General features: G+C 36.2%; 1 protein-coding gene across 1 annotated transcript in view; it reads left to right on the top strand.

Moving 5' to 3' along the window:
* Positions 1-23,043, top strand: part of LOC106870144 (asparagine--tRNA ligase, cytoplasmic) — a 33,316-nt gene that overhangs the window by 5,484 nt on the left and 4,789 nt on the right. The window contains exons 2-13 of the mRNA XM_089348923.1: positions 2,640-2,725; positions 4,085-4,150; positions 6,345-6,437; positions 7,858-7,947; positions 9,261-9,339; positions 11,913-11,983; positions 14,422-14,508; positions 15,367-15,453; positions 17,188-17,244; positions 17,966-18,043; positions 20,524-20,601; positions 21,281-21,402. Coding sequence (XP_089205049.1) covers positions 2,640-2,725; positions 4,085-4,150; positions 6,345-6,437; positions 7,858-7,947; positions 9,261-9,339; positions 11,913-11,983; positions 14,422-14,508; positions 15,367-15,453; positions 17,188-17,244; positions 17,966-18,043; positions 20,524-20,601; positions 21,281-21,402 — 994 coding nt within the window. The remainder of the gene's footprint in view (positions 1-2,639; positions 2,726-4,084; positions 4,151-6,344; positions 6,438-7,857; positions 7,948-9,260; positions 9,340-11,912; positions 11,984-14,421; positions 14,509-15,366; positions 15,454-17,187; positions 17,245-17,965; positions 18,044-20,523; positions 20,602-21,280; positions 21,403-23,043) is intronic.

Genomic DNA, 23,043 nt, shown 5'->3' with positions numbered 1-23,043 from the left:
AATGACACACACACTAACAGATAAACAGCCAAACCACACACACACACACACATACATACGTACATACACGTTCTGTTATCACACACACACATACAGACCCACGCGCACACACACATACTTACCTCCCTCTTGCACTCTCCTGTCTTAGAAAGAACTTTTCTTCCACCCTTTCCCTTCCGGTCATTCCACAATGTAACCTCATGGATATCGGTGGCAATTTTTTCTTCCTCCGTTTTTCCCTTCTTTGGACTTTCTTTTTTTCTGACAAGGAGCTCCGCTCGAAACGTCAAATTCTCTTTCTTTCCTTTCCCGAGCCGAGTGTCTAGTAACACAATCTGTATCACGTCCTCACATTGTTGTTTTTTTGTCTTTTTCCTTTTTTGAACCTATATATATATATATATATCATCATCATCATCATCATCGTTTAACGTCCGCTTTCCATGCTAGCATGGGTTGGACGATTTGACTGAGGACTGGTGAAACCGGATGGCAACACCAGGCTCCAGTCTGATTTGGCAGAGTTTCTACAGCTGGATGCCCTTCCTAATGCCAACCACTCAGAGAGTGTAGTGGGTGCTTTTACGTGTCACCCGCACGAAAACGGCCACGCTCGAAATGGTGTCTTTTATGTGCCACCCGCACAAGCCAGTCCAGGGGCGCTGGCAACGATCTCACTCGAAAATCCTACAGGAACCAGTCATGCGGTACTGGCAACGGCCACGCTCAAAATGGTGCATCTCATGTGCCACCCGCACAAGAACCAGTCCAGGGGCACTGGCAACGATCTTACTTGGCTTGCCGGGTCTTCTCACGCACAGCACATTTCCAAAGGTCTCGGTCAGTAGTCATCGCCTCGGTGAGGCCCAATGTACGAAGGTCTTGCCTCACCACCTCAGCCCAGGTCTTCCTGGGCCTACCTCTTCCACGGGTTCCCTCAACTGTTAGGGTGTGGCACTTTTTCACGCAGCTATCCTCATCCATTCTCACCACATGTCCATACCAGCGCAATCGTCTCTCTTGCACGCCACAACTGGTGCTTCTAATGTTCAGCTTTTCTCTCAAGATACTTACACTCTGACGGGTATTCACATTGACATTACACATCCAACGGAGCATACTGGCTTCATTCCTTGCGAGCTTACGTATGTCCTCAGTAGTTACAGCCCATGTTTCACTGCCATGTAGCATGGTTGTTCGTACGCATGCGTCATACAGTCTGCCTTTTACTCTGAGTGAGAGTCCCTTTGTCGCCAGCAGGGGTAAGAGCTCTCTAAACTTTGCCCAGGCTATTCTTATTCTAGCAGCTACACTTTCAGCGCACCCACCCCCACTACTAACTTGGTCGCCCAGATAGCGGAAGCTATCGACTACCTCTAGTTTTTCACCCTGGAATGAGATAGAAGTTGTTTCCTGATATATGTGTGTGTGTGTGTGTGTGAATAAAAATAAAAATAAAAAAATATAAGAAAAGGGGTTTTGTATGATCGTGTATAGAGGAATATATTATTTAAAAGAGTTCCAACTCTGTTTTTTATGTTTTATTTATATTCTTATAAAATTAATGTGGGATAAAGAATATGGAATATATAATATAAATAGTAAAATGAAATGAAGTATTGAATGTCTTATTGAATATATGAAATATTGAGTATTAAATATAGAGTATTAAATATATAAGGGCTAGTATACTTCCATGCCTCATGGCATTCATCAAGGTCCCGTCTGACAGATGTACATGAGGCATGGAAGTATACTAGCCCTTATATATTTAATACTCTATATTTAATACTCAATATTTCATATATTCAATAAGACATTCAATACTTCATTTCATTTTACTATTTATATTATATATTCCATATTCTATATCCCACATTAATTTTATAAGAATATAAATAAAACATAAAAAAACAGACAGAGTGGGAACTCTTTTAAATAATATATATATATATATATATATATATATATATATACATATATATTTAGGTGAAGGAGTGGCTGTGTGGTAAGTAGCTTGCTTACCAACCACACGGCTCCGGGTTCAGTCCCACTGCGTGGCACCTTGGGCAAGTGTCTTCTGCTATAGCCTCGGGCCGACCAAAGCCTTGTGAGTGGATTTGGTAGATGGAAACTGAAAGAAGCCTGTCGTATATATATGACTAGGCAATGACTAGTGGCCGAGGCCTTTGGAGATATGCTGTGCTTGAAAAGACCTGACAAGCCAAGTGAGACCGTAGCCCATGGCTCATGCCAGTGGATGTAACCAGCCCATTTATGAATACCCCTCATTCATGGCAGGTGACACTCATTATTGGTCAACATGCAATGCCACATCCTTCTGTTTTGGTGACCTTGGATAACTGTTACAACAATGACAACACTGGTACCAAGTTGTATAGGCCTTTACTTTGCTTTTCCTTTGGTCAACATTTGTAGCATAGAAAGAAAAGATATGCATACATGGACAGCAGCTAGTCTTCCACAAAATAAACCTTGCTGAGGCATGTACATACAGGTGCAGATACATTGGTTACCTTGATCAATATAGGCATTAAGTATTTGAAGGTGAGGAATATTGAGGCATTAGCTCCTACAATTCTTGCAGATAATATATTTTCTCTCATTTTCTATTTCAGGACCAATCGTTTACACATCAAAGTTACATGGGTCAGATGAAAAAGGTGATGGTAGTGAAGAGAACCCCTTTGCCACAATCCTCCAGGTTAAGTTTTAACTGTTTTCTGTATTTTTTTACCTCTGACCAGCCCTTGTCAGTATGGGACATGGATGCTAAGTGATGATGATGATGTTTACTAGTTTCTTTCATTTAATATGTTTGAAGAGGAAAGCTAATAGCTTTGTGGTATTTCTTCTAACTGTCTGCATTCTAAATTCAAATTCTACCAAGGTCAATTTTGTCACTCTTTGGGATTGAGAAAATAGAGTACTAATCAAATACTGGGATTGATGTATTTGACTAACTCCTTCCTTTCAAAATTGCTGGCCTTCTGCCTTGATACTACTGAGAAATTTATGTTGTCATACATGTCTCAGTACTATCAAGTTGTTGCCAAATTTTATATTCTCATCATTTCTGTGAGTGAATATTACAAATTAACAGGAGAGAGAGAATATTAGAAATTCCAAAGTCAACTAGTTTAGTAAGTTTAGGGTTATGGACATGAGTAATAACACTTTCTATTCCTGATACCCTCTCAAACTTCTACAATTGTTATTGTTTACCTAAAGATTAGCCTTTAACCTGTTTAATTCAGCTTTCATTAAAGGTATTCCAACCATGACTATCCAGTGCTTTTTCAGATATAGTGTGTTTAGAACTACATTATCCTGTGTGTCCTACCTTCTTAGAATGATATGGTGTGATTTTTAGCTGTTCAAGAAATTGCATAGATGCTTTATTTTTAAATCAGCTGTCATTATTGTCATTGTTTAAACACAGATAAATTTGTATGAAGTAACTTTCAATCAGATATTCCATTACTATTCAGTATTAAGGCATCGTGTGTTTACATTATCCAATCTTTCCTTCCTTTTTTAATATAGTAGAGTATGATTTGAAAGAGATATGACTGCTATTCCTAGAAAATTGACTTAGGGACTCCCCCATTGTCTCCAGCATATATTGTGTTCAACAAAGATAGCTAAATTAATTATTTGTACTCCTAGACTAACTCTATTCAAATGGACCTTTGACATGCAGAAAGTAAATCTAACCATTGAAACCCACAGATCTATTGTAATTAACCAGGACACTATGTACTTCACTGTCCAATCTTTCTATACATATGTAGATTCTGGTGGTGGCCACAGTAGATTCAGTCAGAATATGACAATTGCTTAGTATTAGAACATAGTTGCAGTTAAAGTAGGAATTGTAGATCTCAGATCAACAGTGATAATTTTTGTCAGTCATAACAATATGAAGAATAGTGTTGCTGCAAGAGGATAGTATATTTGATATTAATTATAATAAATTTTACTAGCCAATTGTAGTTGTCCCTTATATAGCAAGCAGTAAGTTTTGATATTTTCTGTATCTGTTTCTTTCCCTATTTTCCAGGCTCTGCGCTCTTGTTCCATCACACCACTTCCAGTCATCAAAGTGGATTCAGCGTCTGCTGATAAGGTATGTAACTTTGTTAGATTCTATACATGCACATGCATTCACACAACTTACACCCACGCAAACAGAGAATTTAACAGCAAACATTAAAAAACTCACTGTTGTGCTGCAGTTTTCTTCCCCATGTTTCTTCTTCTGAGAGAGTTAGTTTCTATTGAGATCAAGTTGAATGGTAATTTCCATTCTTTTCAGTCTTTTACCAATCCAACTTTTATGTTGACATACTTTGGATGATAACTGGCATAGTTTTACTTTACTTTAGATGTTTTCACTGGTAAGTAAGTATTGTCAATTTGAAAACCAAACACCAAACTTCTGTGTCTTAGGTGACCAAGCCATCAAAATGTTAAAGCACAAACCTATGAACCGTTAGTTTCATTAACTGCAGCCATGTCACACTTACCTTTAGTTGTCAATCTGGTGTTTGTTTAACAATACATGGACATCTCAAAAGTAAATAGATGCCTTTTTTTTTTTTTTGAAAGATTTATTTCTAGCAACCAAATGTCATTTGATGCATTTAAACATTTAATCAATTATTTAGTAGACATGCCTTGTGCAGTTTTAATGATTTAACCCATTTCGGCATCATACTAATTAGTGCCTGCACAAATAAACCGGTATATTAAGAGGTGTCTGTGTAGGGCTGAAGAAACAAAGTTGTCTTGAATAATACTTGAATCATCAGATCAATGTACACTGTAACAGTATTGGTCTGCCTGCCATTGTTGTTTTTTTAGTAAGTCCTCTGTTTAGTTGCTTCCAGTATTTTTTATAATTCTGTGGAGATGGAGAATTGTTTGATTGTCAGACAGAATACCTAGTAGTATTTGTTTTGATTCTCTGCAGCGTGAATTTAAATCCTGTTGGATAAATTTTGCTTTTCATTTTTTTAAAGTTGACTAAAAAAAACAAAAAACAATTCAGGGTAATGAATTTGCAAAACAGTAACAGTGTTGGATGAGATACCTTGTGGTATTTGCTCTGAATCTTTACATTCTGAGTTCAAATTCCACAATGGCCTTCTTGGATGGTAGACTTAATCCATTGCCTGATTCAATACCACCATCTGACATTTAGGTGAGATCTCTTGTTTGAGGATACATTCCACCCTCCCACCAGTCTAGCAGGCACCTGGCAAAGAAACTTGGGCATTTTCTTCCCTCCTGACTAAAAGATAAAATAAAGAAAAAGCTTATTAACATTCTTCCCACATGTACAGTAAATTTAAATCTTATACGCCTGTGTTTCTTTTCATCAACCCATGAAGGGAGGCAGAATACAATTGAGCTGAGACTGGCTGGTCATTAAATGCATCAACAATGTTTGTAGCAGAGGTGGCTGCATTGATATGAACAGTGTGTGCTCATTAAAAAGTATCATATTGTCTGTACCCATTGAAGATGTATGAAAAAGATTTGAGGTGGGATCTCAAATAATTATAGGAGAGAAAAAATATGTTTACCAAAACTTTCAACAATCCAGTCCACTAAACTGCTAGTAGATACCTCAATGTTGTATAATTCACTGAATTGTCTCTATGATAGACATTTAACCTGTGTCTACTGGTTTACAGCAGTCAGCTGAAGGAAGAATCAACAGGGGAAGAAAACATCTAACCTATGTGGACAACTTGCTTCAAAACAGTGGAATGGCAAATGTTGACAAATTAAAAAGATGCATGGGAGACTGTAATGGATGGTGTACTTGTGTGAAATCATTGAAGTGTCCAGGAAAACGACCAAACTAAACTAACTTGTGTCTCAGTAGTTCATTCATGTAATTGTCAGTTGGTATCAGAGGGTAGAAATAGCTCATTGTTGCAGAAATTAGTATGGAGTTCAATTTAGGTTTTTCAATGGGTTCAGTCCATGGTGAAAGTGCTGATAGTGTGGCTATGTTTTTATTTCTCTTGCCATCATAAAAATGAGATCAAAGAAACTAAAATTGAAAGACTAACATTCTACATAAAATTCTTCCTCAAATCTTGTATTTTTTTTTTTGTAATACCACAGTTCACTTGAACTTTTATTGAGAACTAATCTATAATTAATATAGAACACATGTACTGGCAATTAAATATTTAATTAGTTTATTATTTTTCTATTTTTCAAATGTCCTTACTACTTGTATTTAAACTTATTTTAAAATACATAAATATGTTCTTCAAATTTTTTCATTGTTAAACTCTTTGCAGAAGTGGGACGATGCTGCTAAGAGCCAAGTAAAAAAGCAAGTGAAACAGTATGAAAGAGAACAGATGAAGTCAAAAGAAGCTGAAAGAAAAGAAGTAAGTTTTTTTTTCCTGAAAAATCTTTAACAAGTTTTCTTTTTTTCTTTTCTTTTCTTTCTCCTTACTACTCCTCCCCCCATCTCTATGTTACTGTTTATACCTATTTTCCATGTTATTACAAATGTGAAAGACCCTGTAAATGAGTACATTTACATTGTTGTTGAAAGACCTAGATCAGTGGTTCTCAACCAGGGTTCATATGACCCCCTGGGAGTTCACACTTTTGGGGATCCACATAAGCAAAATAGGGTCCTCAGTATTATTTTAAGAAAGGATTTTGCTGTAGATCTATTTATTGCAAGAAACAGCTAGGTTTCTTTCTCTAGCGTTTTTACATAGTCCAGCCTACACAAGTTAATGTGTGAAAAAAAAAAAAGGAATTTTTAAAGAAGTATCTATAAAATTAGTCTGTAAGCATCAAATGACTACGGTGGGGGTGTCTACCAGAGTAAAATAGTAGCCAAAGGAGTTCATAGGTAAAAAAATATGGTTGAGAATCACTGATCTAAATAATTAGTGATATGCTTTGTATCAGACTTGATTAACTCATGTCAGCTTGTTAAAATGGACACTAAAGCACTCATGATTATGAAGGTAATGATAACATTGAAACAACTGGTTTTACTTATTGATGTCCTTCCACTCAAGTAAAAAGTAGGAGTGGATTGTGTTTAGGGGCACAGCACAATGATTTGTTAGGCTTGAATTCATGGTTGTGTTGTTTTTCATCCAGCAATTTAATCTTGTGCTCGTTGTACTGTGACACCTTTGGAGGCATCATTACTCTACTTGTGTTTGCTTCGGTCTACTCTTATTTTGTAGTCCAATAGTCAGCTATAAATCTACTTGCTCCAATACATCAAATGCAAATCTACAATTTCTAACAAGAAAATTTTGTCCAACAGTGATAACAAAAGAAGTTATAATGTGCATATAAACATACATAGGAGTGGCTGTGTGGTAAGTAGCTTGCTTACGAACCACATGGTTCTGGGTTCAGTCCCACTGCGTGGCACTTTGGGCAGATATCTTCTACCATAGCCTCGGCCTGACCAAAGCCTTGTGAATGGATTTGGTGGACAGAAACTGAAAGAAGCCCATCGTATATATGTATATATATATGTGTGTGTGTGTGTGTATATGTTTGTGTGTCTGTGTTTGTCCCCCTACATCACTTGACAACTGATCCTTGTGTGTTTACGTCTCCGTAACTTAGCAGTTCAGCAAAAGAGACCGATAGAATAAGCACTAGGCTTACAAAGAATAAGTCCTAGGGTCGATTTGCTCGACTAAAGGTGGTGCTCCAGCATGGCCACAGCCAAATGACTGAAACAAGTAAAAGAGTAAAGAGTATACAAACACACATACATAAATAGAGATATATAATTTTATACAATTTTCATCTCTGTAATTTCAGGCTGAAGATCAAGAAAGACGAGAGAAGAACCTTGAAGAAGCTAAATCAGTCATTATCACCCAGGATCCCAGTCTTCCTGAAGCAAAAAAGGTTTTGTTTAATGAGCTTATTTATCTCTCTTCTGACTCCTAACTTATTAAATATAAGTCCTCAACTGTTAGATTTATCACAATATCTTGGTGTAAGTTCTCAATGACGTATTGGAAATGTATCCTTACAACTCCCTTATAGACTCTTCTTTTCACTGGCTGCTTTGTCTTACATTAGTTCTCCCACTCAGTTCACATATATATGCATCTCTCCAGAATAATACTACAATACTAATAAAAAAAATACTATCCCTTTCATTTCATCCATACATATCTACAATACCCCCATATCACCACTACATAACAATCCTAACAACACTATTCCTGCCTAATAGGCCAGGCAAATATAAAATGCATACACACAAAAATAGCAGCTGTATCAATAACCTCATTAGCTCCAAAGATTGCTAGAATGCACAGCATCAATGGTAAGTACAAAGGAACTGTAATTGTTTCACTCTGATAGAATCTAATTTGTTTACTGCTCCTTTAAGCACAACCAGGAGGTATTGTAGATATGTATAGATGAAGTATAGGAACAAACTGGGCTCTGGATGAAACACAGTAAGCCCAGCTTTCATATGTTATGCAATGTGGTCCTCAAGTAGGTAGGACCTAGATATATTAAGAGCAATAGATCAGACCATCATTTGACCAACCACCTGTGAGGCAATGACAGTAGCCACTATGCGGTCACTTAACCTGCTAAAAATAATAACCAAATCTTTCTCAACTCACATCTCAGTGACTTAGAAATGGATACATTAGATAATGTGGTCTTTGCTTCCTTGCACATAGGCAAAAGACTGGATGGTCACATCTGGGATTCTTTTAGTTATAAGATGTGCTTGATCTGGGCTGATTTGAGGCTAAACAACAACAACAACCAACTACCTCATGCCATTGGTCTGCCTGGCTGGAACTGAATAATGACTACATTAACTAGCTCCACCTACATTTCTTATACATCTTAACTCTAATCCTCCATCAACTACCATCTTCCCCCGCTACCTCCACGTTGTGTCACTTCACTTCAGTGAAGGGACTTCTATATGATTGTTCAGCTTACTAAAGATAGGGCCCAAATCTCCCTTAATGGAAACACGCAATGTAATCTTGATGTAACAAAAGGTGAGATATTGCACTAATATTCTTTTTGACCATAGAGCTGTCCTGGGACTAAGCAATAATTCCACTCAACTTCTTCACCTCTACTACTGCACCAAATAGTAGGAAGACTTGATTTTATTCAGCACAAAAAGAAATGACTCATTTTTAAAAATTCCTTCATTAGATATTTTTCAATAATTGTAGATCAAAATTTCTGCTAGCAAGGCACACCATAAAGAACGTGTGAAGGTTTATGGATGGGTTCACAGAATACGGCGCCAAGGTAAGTACTTTCTCTCACTCTCTTTGCATAGATACAATATATCATCACCATCATCATCTTTCTTTTACATCTATTTTTCTAAGCTTGCATGGGTTGGACAAGTCTTCTCCAGCCCAACACTTTTACCACTTATCATGTTTTCTGGCCTTCATACATCCACTTCATTCATTGCCATGTTTTGCTACCCTGCAGTATTGCACTTCAGACCCAAGTATCATTCAGTATACCCTCTACTTGGAATGAGAATCCCTTTGTTGCAAGCAAGGGCAAATAGTTACTTGAACATTTTCCCCTCAGTCAAATCGTCCAACCCATGCTAGCATGGAAAGCGGACGTTAAACAATGATGATGATGATGATCTTACTCTGAATACTAACAAACTACCCACTATTTCCATGAAGCTTTTCAAGCATTTGGAAGGATTTATTTTATGGGTTCTCTTATTGCTTACTCCTAAGCATCTGTTACATATGTCTTTCTTTTCTGTCAGTCTGTCTTTGATCTCACTCCACCTCATCTGTAGTTTACATTCAATATGCTGTATGAGATTCTTCCTTACTCCTTTTCTGCATATTAATCATGACTACTTCTTACGTAGCCATAGAGTCCTGTCTTTCATGGTAAAATTTTTGATTTTGTTAGGTTTACCTTAAGGTCTCTTGATTCTAGACTTAGCTTCCATGTTTGGAATTTCTTCTGCAAATCTATTACAGGTTCAGCTATTATTACTAGGTCATCAGCATACAATTCTCATAGACAACCAATCTTAAATTCTTCAGCTTATGCCAGAAAAATTATAATAAACAATAGAGGGCTGGGAATTGAACATTAATGGGCATGAACCTGCATGTCAAATTTATCACTGAACTCATTACTAACTCCCACCTTGCTGATGGCATCTCCATACATTGCTTTCACAAGCCATTCATCATCTTAGTGGCCACCAAACTTCAGAGTTTGGGACCCTTTGTCTAAATCGATGAATGTCAGATATAATTGTTTACTCTTAGCTCTAGTTATTTCACTAGGAGGAGAATGTTAGTGGCAACTGTTCTGGTACAAACCTGAACTGTATCTCACCTAAGCTAATTTTCTTTCTAATCATTTGTGCTATAATTCTTTTTGTTTTTTTCATAATTTAGTCCATCTGTAGATGCTTTTTTTCTAGAGGGTCTCCTTTGTTCTTGTAGTAGTTGATAAAGCCAGTAATTGGTTATATTTCCAAGTGCTACTTGAATGACTATGTGAGTCATAAGTGCACATCCTGCTTCACTGGATATTCTTAGCATCTCAGTGATTATCCTTAAAATGGCCCAGCTGCTTTTCCTGCTTTCATATCCTTAATTTTATTCTCAGCCATACAGCTGTCAATTTCATAACTAACCCCTCTGTTGTATCAACAGTAGTTCTTCCTACTCCCACACATTCTCCTCATTCAGCAACCACTCATAGTGATATTTCTGTGCCTTTTTCTTGTCACTGTTTGTAAGAGCATATGCACCATTGCTATTCTAAACATACTTTTTCCTCAACAATGTCTTGATTTGCATGACACACTGTTTTGCAATCCAGAACACCTCACACCTCTAATTCAAAAATTGCAAGACATAAGCAAATATCTTGCTTTTTGATTTTTCTCTGTCCTGTTGTTATATTGCTCCCACTGTTTTCTTGTGCAAGTTTTTCAAGCCTCTCTTTTAGTTTTATTCTATATACTGTCCCATTCTACCATTGTGTCATCTCCCTCCTGAATGGAAACTTGCTCTATCCTGTAGTTTGCTGTATGTTATCGTGTCAAAGCTCACAGTTATAGTCCATTATATGTCGCTATCTCTTCTTTAAAATACATGTCAACTAGTGTGTCTATGGATCTACATCTGGCAGAGGGATACTTCTAATTTTTTTTTCAATTATTGCTTCAGGTTTTCTATAGAAATTAGAACCAGCACTGATTTGTACAATGTTTTGTATACAAATACATCTATGTAAACAATGTAATCAAAATGACGAAACAAATCAGTACTGGCTCTAGTTTCTATAGAAAATCTATAGAGATAACTTAGACAAAAAAGTGATTTAATAGCACTGCTAACACAGGTGGGGCACAGTGTTGACTTAGAAGCCTTTACTATACTTGGTAGTATACTATGGTTGCATACCGAAATACAGTGTCCCTACCTGCAATTAATACTTCTAATTTTGCCTAACAAGGAGAAAGACAGAGATTAACTCTTTAATGTTCAGGCTATTCTGTCAAAAGTAAAGCTTATTTATTCAAATATTTTGGATTAATCATGTATTATCTTGTAGCTTTGAAATGTTGATGAGGTAACTGTTAATTTTTAGAACAATATTATAGGGTTTGTGTGAGAGGCCAGATTTGGCCAGTTTGAACACAAAGCAGGTAGAATATTTCGGCTGGATATGGCCTGTTTAAATACTAAAGGATCAAAGAGAGAAATAACTCTCTCTGAAACTCAATATTACTTCCATTATTATCATCATTATAGCTATATTACCATTAGTAAAATCATTACAAAAAGATAACTAGGAATAACTGTTTTCCATTACAGGTCGCACATTGATATTTTTGATTCTTCGAGATGGAACTGGTTTCTTGCAGTGCGTCTTGACAGAAAAAATGGTAATTGATTTTTATTAGATCCTGTGTTTTTACACGCATGCTCACACACACACATTGGTGCTAGGCTGACCTATTTGGTAAATATCTAGAAGCCTAAAATGAAAACAATAAGAGAAATTCAGGAACTAAAAATAATTTGGACATTCAAGTATACATGTGTGTGTGTGTGTATACATCATCATCATCATCATCATCGTTTAACGTCCGCTTTCCATGCTAGCATGGGTTGGACGATTTGACTGAGGACTGGTGAAACCGGATGGCAACACCAGGCTCCAATCTAATTTGGCAGAGTTTCTACAGCTGGATGCCCTTCCTAACGCCAACCACTCAGAGGGTGTAGTGGGTGCTTTTACGTATCACCCGCACGAAAACGGCCATGCTCGAAATGGTGTCTTTTATGTGCCACCCGCACAAGCCAGTCCAGGGGCACTGGCAACGATCTCACTCGAAAATCCTACGGGAGCCAGTCAGGCGGTACTGGCAACGGCCACGCTCAAAATGGTGCATCTCATGTGCCACCAGCACAAGAGCCAGTCCAGGGGCACTGGCAACGATCTTACTTGGCTTGCCGGGTCTTCTCACGCACAGCACATTTCCAAAGGTCTCGGTCAGTAGTCATCGCCTCGGTGAGGCCCAATGTACGAAGGTCTTGCCTCACCACCTCAGCCCAGGTCTTCCTGGGCCTACCTCTTCCACGGGTTCCCTCAACTGTTAGGGTGTGGCACTTTTTCACGCAGCTATCCTCATCCATTCTCACCACATGTCCATACCAGCGCAATCGTCTCTCTTGCACACCACAACTGATGCTTCTAATGTTCAGCTTTTCTCTCAAGATACTTACACTCTGACGGGTATTCACATTGACATTACACATCCAACGGAGCATACTGGCTTCATTCCTTGCGAGCTTACGTATGTCCTCAGCAGTTACAGCCCATGTTTCACTGCCATGTAGCATGGCTGTTCGTACGCATGCGTCATACAGTCTGCCTTTTACTCTGAGTGAGAGTCCCTTTGTCGCCAGCAGGGGTAAGAGCTCTCTAAACTTTGCCCAGGCTATTCTTATTCTAGCAGCTACACTTTCAGCGCAACCATCCCCACTACTAACTTGGTCGCCCAGATAGCGGAAGCTATCGACTACCTCTAGTTTTTCACCCTGGAATGAGATAGAAGTTGTTTCCTGTTCGTTTACAGTCTTTATTGCACCTGAACATCTGCCACATATATATATATCCTTAATTAAGGAATGGAGTCGATTATATCCAGGCTACTGTTGTTTCATAGTTAGCAGAACCTTAGATATAGTACATTTAACTAAGGTATCTTTGGCCTGTTGAGTAGCTAGCAAATTACCCCTCGTTTGGGTAATTACTACTTCTGAGGCTCTGCTAGTTGTGAAACAAAAAAGTAGCCTGAATTTTATCTACTCCATTCCATAATTTTGGAATTTTATTCACATACACAGTAGCCACAGCTACTAACTGTGAACTATAAAATAACTTTTTTCAGCTTATTGAACTTTAATTTAGGAAGAATTTACCACCTTCTACGTTAATAAACCACTACTGTTCCTGAAAGTTGATTTTTATACCTTCTATGGACTGCTTGAAGCTTGCTAACTTTCTAGACCTCAATCCTTTACATATTACTATATATTTAATAACATGTAAATATTGGGTTGAAAAAAAACCCTTTTGGACCAGAAAAATCAAAGCTGTCCATGAGGCTTGTCATGTCTACAGGTGATGTGGGTTCATGTTCCATAGGTAGCCTTTGACTTTTTCTTTCTATAAGGGTTTTTCACACTATTTACACTCTATCATTTATAACTTTATGTGAGCCATGAGATTAAAAAAAAAAATTCTTTGTATTTGTTTTCATTTTCTTTATTTCTCTCTGATTGAATAAACCTGAGCAATTAGTAGTAGTGGTATATATATATATATATATATATATATATATATATATATATATATAATTTACTTGGAAAAGGATGCGTGGCGTTCGATCATATAATATAAATAATATATAAATATATGCATATATCCATACATATATGTACATACCTACATGCATATATGAGTACAGGACATCAAAAAAATGTTAAACACAATGAGAAACGAAAACAGAAAACAAACTTTTTTTGAACAATGAAAAAACAAACAGAGAAACGAGACATGCAACATAAAGAGTATACCCCTTCGTCAGTTGTCCCTGTTCCATCTACTCCGCGTTTCGAAGGCAAGGACAATACGTGACTTCGTTGGAACAGTCCTTGCCGCAAAGCAAATTAAATAAAATTCTGCATCCTTATCAAATACAACTGTTGTTTTTATATTTACATAGAATGTAACTTTTGTTTTGTAAAGTGTCTGAAAATGACAAGTTACTACAAAATTAAATGTTAATGCTCTAATTTCATTTTCGTTATCAAGTGCCAGACCTATGATGCTTTACTGCTTACTCGTGAATCTGCTGTATGTGTATATGGAGTCATCAGTGAACTTCCTGAAGGGAAGAGTGTAAGTTTTTAGCATTATTTTCTCACTCTGAAAGCTTACTTTAGACAATATCCTTTACTTGACTGTTCATCCTTCACCAGAACTAGTTCCTATACCTTACTTTAAGATTGGATGACAAATATGCATTAAATAAAATAATCGTTTATCTTTTATTTATGTCAGTCATTAGACTATGGCCATGCTGGAGCACCACCTTCAGTTTAACTGAACAAATTAATTTTTTAACTAAGCCTGGTACCTTATGCAATCAGTCTTTTTTTTTTTTTGCTGAACCATTAAGTTACAGGGATGTAAACAAACCATCACCAATTGTTAAGCAGTGGTCAGAGATGAACAGAATCACACACATATTATTTAAAACAGGTTGATTTGTCTTTATGAGGCTTAGTTTTGCAGGCTTCTGACAGAAACCTAGCACTTTCAGACTCAGATTATCGAATGGAGATATACAGAAAGTTCAAGATGGCTATTGGAAACTAGGCTGTTATTGGTTGAGGCTGATCACATGGTGTTGTTAGAAGTGAGACTGGCATTTTAGTGACACCAGATGCATCAAAATGAATTCCTTGGACCACCTGGCTAGACAGGAATCTGGTGACATCTTGATGTCTGGTGGTCCTTTCAAGGGATTTGGAAGCTGACAGAGGCAAGGCTAGTAAGAATGTGTATACCAGATGTAATTAGTTGTAAAATAGTTAAATCTAGTTTGCAGTTGTTGAAAGTACGATAAAAATGTTAAACCTTGATTTTAAAATAAATCAAGAAATAAACTTGTACTTGTCATCTATAACATTATACACTTGTACTTATCCTCTATAACATTATACACTAAATGCTTATACTTGTATTATTTTCCAGGCACCAGACAATCATGAATTGACAGCAGATTACTGGGAGATTATAGGTCATTCTGTAGCTGGTGGTGTTGACAATTTACTTAATGAGGTAACTTTACTTCTTAATTATCATTTGTTATATGTTTCCAACTACCCAGTCACTGGTTCACTATATTTCTAGTGGTGAGAGTACAAGGAAATATGTGAAACTTGATTGGAAAATATACCACAAGGTATTTTTGCACTACTATATTAGTTTTTTTCCTTTTTTATTTGTGCTAATGTGTACATATTTAGCAAAGTAATGTACATTGGTATCAGCTGTATGCATACATTTTGATATACAACCAGCTTCCATGCAGTTTCCATCTACCAAATTTCACTCACCAAGCATTGTTATACTGAGTCTATAGCAGAAGAGATTTGCTCCAAATGTTTCAAATTGAGCATGAACCTGAAGCCATGTGATTGCGAAACAATCTTAACCACGCAACCATGCCTGCACCCATGTTTCAATACTGACAATTAAATGTACATCTAAAAATTAACATATCTTCCCTGATTAGTCTACCTGATATCTTTAAATTCCCATTATTCTCACCAATCTGAACACTCAAATCTTGTTAGCTTCGGAACATATTTTTAAAAGATTTTATTTCTAAATATATTTTTTTCTTTTAATGTTTCTGGATGTAAATCAACATCAAATTGTACTGTCTTAGTATAATTTGATTTCAGAATATATTTTTTAAATATTGATTTTATTGAAAGCACCTAATGAAAATATTTAGGCAACAACTGACACTTCCAGTGTTACCAGACCCATTATATACTTATACTGAAAAAAGTCCAACCACTTATTGCCCGTAATGGTATTGACCAAGATCCAGCGTTTGATATAATTGATCAGTTAAATTTAAAAACAAAAGGCAAGCTATTAAGGCCTTTTGTTTTTAAATTATTTTTCTATATATTTCTATATATGTGTTTATATACAAATCTCTCTATATATAAATGAGAATGTCTGTGTGTCTGTGTGAATCCCTAAAACTCCAGAACTACACAACCAATTTCATTCAAATTTTACACGTGCCTTACTTAGGGTCCCGGTTGTGTTTTAGTCAAAAAACATTTTAAACTTTTTGCATAGTTCAAGCCCACAGCAACATAATATCTCCTCCACTATTTAAGTATTATGTGTCAAAAGTGAAACAAAAACACTCATGTCAAATACTTTCACTTTAAAAATGAAACTTTTCCACTATTTCAGTATCAAAACTGAAACAATCACATTTCGATACTGTAGTGACAGATACTTTCACTTTAATGGTTTCGTTTTCATACTGAATCTACTACAGTGAAACTATACTCTCACATATATACAGGCATACATACATATATACATACATACATGCGTATATATATCTACACACCTCCTTTAATATAAGCTATGTAGCTATCATGTGATGAAATAATTAGATTTAGAAGTTCAAAATCATAAAAGTAAGATCAACTTGTAAATTGCTTTTGAAATTTTATTTCAGTAATTGCTTGCTGATATGGTGAAGCTTTAAGGCTGTAAAGTGTTCTATGGAACAGGCATTCCTTTAATAATTATAAAAACAAACATTACTTTAGTAAATTTAATCTAATTAAGCTAATTATGTGCATTAGTAGTTTAAAAGATTCAGCAAATTAAAAATAAGGTAGAGGAAGGTGGGTTGTGTAAAAATCTTGATTCTGTGCCAATATTGTAAATACTTATAAAAATTTGATGACAGTATAGTGGCTGCTATTATTACTGTTGCTGTGCTAACATTGTGAGTATATATTATTTTCACAGGATGCTCATGTTGATGTCCAGTTAGACAACAGACACATGTTAATTCGAGGAGAAAATGTAAGTATTTTTCTATCATTTTCTTACCATTGTTTTCTCTTAATTCTTCTGAATCAAATATATTTCATTTAGAAAATCATGCAGTATCATTTGACTACCAATGTGTTGCTTTCAACACAAAGATGCTTCAGTTTACAGAACTGAATGTCCTGGAATGAAAAGGCAGCATCTGCTGAAGTTCCATGTTATATCTAGTTTTTTTGTGAATTGTTGCAGTTGACTTAACCCTTTAGCATTTAAACTGACTGTATCCAGCCCAAATATTCTATCTGCTTTATGTTCAGACTAGCCACATCTGGCATGTTACACCTACCCTGTGGTGTCATTCTAAGAATAAACAATCACATCATTAAAGTCTCGAAGCTACGAGATAATGCATGATTAATTCAAAACAATGTGAATAAATAAGTATTAGATTTGACAGAGTAATATGAACACTAAAGGGTTAATTATTGCAACTATTTGTAAATCGTTCTATATTACTGTGATGTTTTGTTATCAATTCCATACTCCAGAATCTTCATATGCTTCCTGTATATTCAGCCTCCCCATTGGAGCAAAATTTTCACAATTATCATTAGGACATACCTACAAATCTTAGTTAAAGTGATGATGCATGAATAAAATCTTGAAAAATTTTCTTTACTTCTTGGTCTAAACTTTCAAACACTTAATCTTAGTGAACTAACCTTTTTTTTGTTTTTTTTTCCCTTTCATTTAGGTCTCAAAAGTGTTAAAGATAAGATCAGTTTTAACTCATTGTTTTAGAGAACATTACTTTGCTGAAGGATATTTTGAGGTGAGTTGCAAAATTGTCCATGTCACATTTCATGTTGCATACACAATGGCTGAAAAGTTATTTTACATTTAACTAAATGACATTCTTTTATTTTTTTAGCTGGTTTCAGTTGTTGGACTGTAGTCATCCTGTTTTTTTTTTTTAATGTACAATTTATTTAATAGTATAGTAGCTGGTGCAGAGAGTGACAGTGCATGGGGCAGCTGTTCATGTCAAGAGTGGTATAGAAGAGTTGAGGGCATCTGTGGCAGGGTAGAGTTGGTGGGGGACAAGGAAGTGTGAGTTGCTCTTTGTGTTTTCAACACCTGATCTCTGCCTCTTGATGTCTGTTATTTTTCATCAGGTCTCTTCCTTCAACAATGACTCACCTACTCGCTATAGATTTAATACTTGGAACATAAGTTAGTGCCACTGCCGCTGATAGTAGCTGGTATTTAATAGCTTTTCAGAGAAATAGCTAGGATACCAGTCTGCTAGTAATATGCCATAATTAGGGCCAATCTGGTCAAAAGATCCAACCTCTGTCTATAGCAGCGTTTCTCAACCAGGCTTCCTAGGAACCCTAGGGTTCTGCAAAAGGTTCCTAGAGGTTCCTTGAGAATGCTAATATTACTATACATGCACAACATATTATTGTAATATTGTAATATAGACATCATCGCATCGCATCTATTATGTTATCAAAAAGCATAACAACCATTGGGTTGTATTTTAAGGGTTACATAAGAGTAAAAAGGTCGAGAAACACTGATCTATAGTATCTTTCCATTTGAAGATAGGACCAGCCCAAACTTACCACCTGTTTACATTCTTTGGCACACCCAATTACTAAGGACTTAAATACTAGTCTGTATAACTTTAACCTTTATAATGAAATGTGCTGTGCGTGAGAAGACCCGGCAAGCCAAGTAAGATCGTTGCCAGTGCCCCTGGACTGGTTCTTGTGCGGGTGGCACATGAGATGCACCATTTTGAGCGTGGCCGTTGCCAGTACCGCCTGACTGGCTCCTGTAGGATTTTCGAGCGAGATCGTTGCCAGTGCCCCTGGACTGGCTTGTGCGGGTGGCACATAAAAGACACCATTTCGTGCGGGTGACACGTAAAAGCACCCACTACACTCTCTGAGTGGTTGGCGTTAGGAAGGGCATCCAGCTGTAGAAACTCTGCCAAATCAGACTGGAGCCTGGTGTTGCCATCCGGTTTTACCAGTCCTCAGTCAAATCGTCCAACCCATGCTAGCATGGAAAGCGGACGTTAAACGATGATGATGATGATGATGATGATTGTCAAAGCAAAAGGATTAAATCCAATAATACCAGAAGCAACAGAAATATTGCCACACCTTGTGCCTACTTATCAAAAGAGAAACACCTGCAAGCTTGTTTACTAAGTTCTGCACACATGAATAAATTCTAAACAATAACATGACCACAAATTTAATCAATAAAAAAATTTTTCAAAAAGCTTTTCCATAACAACTGACTACAAAAACTTAATCACTTCCTCATTCAACCACACATTCATGCATGAACGCGTGCACACACACACACACACACACACACACACACAAAAGATAATTTTAACTCAACAGAAACTATATAAAGGCAAGGTTAACTCTAATGCTCTGCAGTCCAGTGATAGGTTAGCTGGCCAAAACTTTGAAGTCACTGTCAATAACATTCTTGGATAAGAATAATAAATATATATATATATATATACACACACACACACACACATGCACACACACACACACACTCACATGCACACACACACACACACCCACACACAAATGTGTGAGTGTTTTTGCATGTGTATGCCTGTCTGTGAGAATGTTTTCATTCTCTAATTGCATAAGGTAATTTTATTGAGAATCACTATTCTGTATTCTTGAGCACTTCACTTGGTCTTCAATAAAGGATAAGCCCTTAGTAATATCTACATGGATTCAGTTTGATTGTTTAGGTGACTTATAAGCTAAGGTACTTGTGTACATTGAACTTTACACTGTGTAATACAGTTTTTGTCCTTGGATAGCAACTGTTACTTCCTATTTGCTTACCCTTAGAAAGTATGAAAAATGGCTAATATTCCCTTCAAACTTTGTTTCTGTTACATTTATTCAAATCACAAAGAATCCCTCTCAACACATTGCTATGATGCTCCTCCACTACTCTTGTTCATGATCAGAGATGTACATATTGTCAGCCACTAAAGGACACACTCAAGTTGTTAGGGTCAAGCAACTGACAAGCAAATCTGTGGTATTGAGCAGAATATTTGCTTTAACGGTATTTCTGCTTCAGCAACTCAGTGCTGAATCTGTCTGAAATGTAATAGAAAATGTGTTTCAAAATATTGATGTCCAGGTCACATTTCAAGTGTTGTTTCTGTTTATTGAACTTGTTTCTTCAATTTTGAAGATTACCAACATCCATTATTTAAATTTAAACCTACTTATTGTCTATCACCTTGTTATCTAGATAACTCCCCCAGCTTTTGTCCAAACACAAGTCGAAGGTGGTGCTACATTATTTAACCTCAACTATTTTGGTGAACAGGTAAGACTAACTTGTTTCATTGATACCTCTTGAAAGCTTTATTGTATCTTCATGAGTTACATGTTTCAGTCAGATATTCCTTATTGATGAACTTTAATAGCATGCCTTGCTATAAATAATACTGAGCTCTGTGTCGGAAAACAACTGTGCAGCTCTACAATATTTTGTAGTGCAACTGTGATGAAATATAATATTTAACTCTTTAGAATTTAAACTGGTCATATTCAGTACAGATATTCTACTTATTTTATGTTTAAATTGGCTAGATCCAGTTTCTCACACCTATCCTACAATGTTATTCTATAAACAAACTTTCACATCATTAAAATCTCAAAGCTACACGATAATGCATAATTTATTCAAAACAATATGAATAAATAAGCATTACATTTGACACAGTAATCTGAATGCTAAAGGTTTAATAGGGAGTTAGGTTTGGATGAATTTTACACTATTAACTATTACATCTACTTTTGTGATCAGTGTTTTAAGTTATGCTGATATAAGTAATATAAAATACGTATAACACGTTGAAAAACTACCTTTTGTTTTTATGTTAAGTTTATCTTTTTTATTAATGGTGGATCAGATGTTTCTTCTGTAACAGAATTAGAGAGAATCTGCACCTTAAATATGTAATCCATACTTGTTCTATTTATCTGTTTCTTTATCTCTCTAGGCATATTTAACTCAGTCATCACAACTTTATTTGGAAACCTGCCTTCCATCTCTTGGTGACACATTTTGCATTGCCCCTTCATTCCGTGCTGAATTATCTCGTACAAGACGACATCTTTCTGAGTATGTGGAAGGATTATTTTTTTTATATTTCTATAATTCATTAGTTTTGAGTACTTAAGGTCCATAAAGCAGCTGGTTTGTATTCAATAGGTTCAAATCCTATCTGAAACTTAGTATTGTTGCTTAGCTTCATATCAACACTGATGAAAAAAGGCCTATGATTAAAGAATGACTATCCCTTTTTCCCAAACACAGTGTTTCTATGACATACCTATCCAATCTGATCTTTCCTTTATTAAGGCAGCAGGATGTAATTTGAGAGATTTGGCTGTTATTTCCTGCTTGCCAAGTGACTATATAAAAGCTGCCATTTTAGTTTGAAACTTGGTGTGATATGTAAAGTAGCTAAGTTTAACAGTAAGTACATGGGTAAGATGTGAACCTTTAAAGAATCATGACCTGGTGTCTTGTCTGATGCACAGTGATCAACTTTATTCAAACAACTGATATTCTTCTGTATTATTTTCTTTACTATAACGTGGGTGTTGGGTGGCTATATTTATGAGATTCTTGGCTGCAATAGTGGTTTTAATTGCACAGAGGTGGTGTGGTAGTATTGATTGTAGTTGTGGAAGCAATTGTAAGTGTACGAAGATAGCTGTTGTGATGGAACTTGTGGCTGCTGGTGGTGAGGATCTGTTGTGTGGCAATGACTAATACTCTACAGATTATAGTCTCTTGTGACTTTCTCAAATAGTATCCTGAAAAACATGATACTCTACTAACATCATTAAAACAGTACCCTTTAAAACAATAAAACCTTGCCATATATGGAAACTCCAAACTATTACACAGCAGAAATTTACTTCTCATTGACAGCCCTGGTGCAAAATATATCCACCTATCTCATTTCATCTAGTCAAAGAAATAATGTTTACTATTGAAAAGGACATACAGATATAAAGAAAAACAAAACAAGACTTTTCCATCATCACTATCATGTAACATTTGTTTTCCATGCTGGCATGAGTTTGGATGGTTTGACAGGAGCTGGCAAGCCAGAAGACTGCACCAAGCTTCAAGACCTTGAAAAAAGTTGTGCTTTTACATATCTATTCAATCCATACTAGCATTGGAAAATGATGAGGTTCTGGAAACAAAATTGGTTATCCACTTAGGTATAGATAGCATATACTTTATATTGTATCTGAGGTACAGTCACTGAGTGATATGGCATTATAGGTTATAGTTACTAATGGCATAGAGTGTTGAGTGGTATAGAATAACAATTGCTGAGGGTTGGATGTAATGAATGAGTCTTATAAGGTCCTCAGGCACACCCTCCTCTGGGTCCTATCAGAAGCAACTGTCATTACACTTTCTGGTTGAATTCCCAAATGTGATCAACCGAGACTATGGATATTATCCAACCATCTTATTTTTGGTCTATCCTTTAGGTCTCTTAGCCATTTGATTCAGCTTGAAGAATCTTGCTTGGGATTGTTTCCTACTGTATTCTAATCGTGTCTGTAGTACTGGTGATGTATAGCAATTAAAAAGAAAGAAACTAAAAATTAGTGATGGGTGGCATTGGTGAAAGACAATAAAATAATTTTACATGTCATAAGATGTGATTTCTTGTGTCTCGTGTAGGGGTCTTCTTGAAGAGTATATATATAGCAATTAAATGGTTTAATGTAT

Source organism: Octopus bimaculoides, chromosome 3 (genome assembly GCF_046866305.1).
Source record: "Octopus bimaculoides isolate indiv1 chromosome 3, ASM4686630v1, whole genome shotgun sequence".
Lineage (NCBI taxonomy): Eukaryota > Metazoa > Mollusca > Cephalopoda > Octopoda > Octopodidae > Octopus > Octopus bimaculoides.
This window is presented reverse-complemented; position numbering and strand designations above follow the sequence as displayed.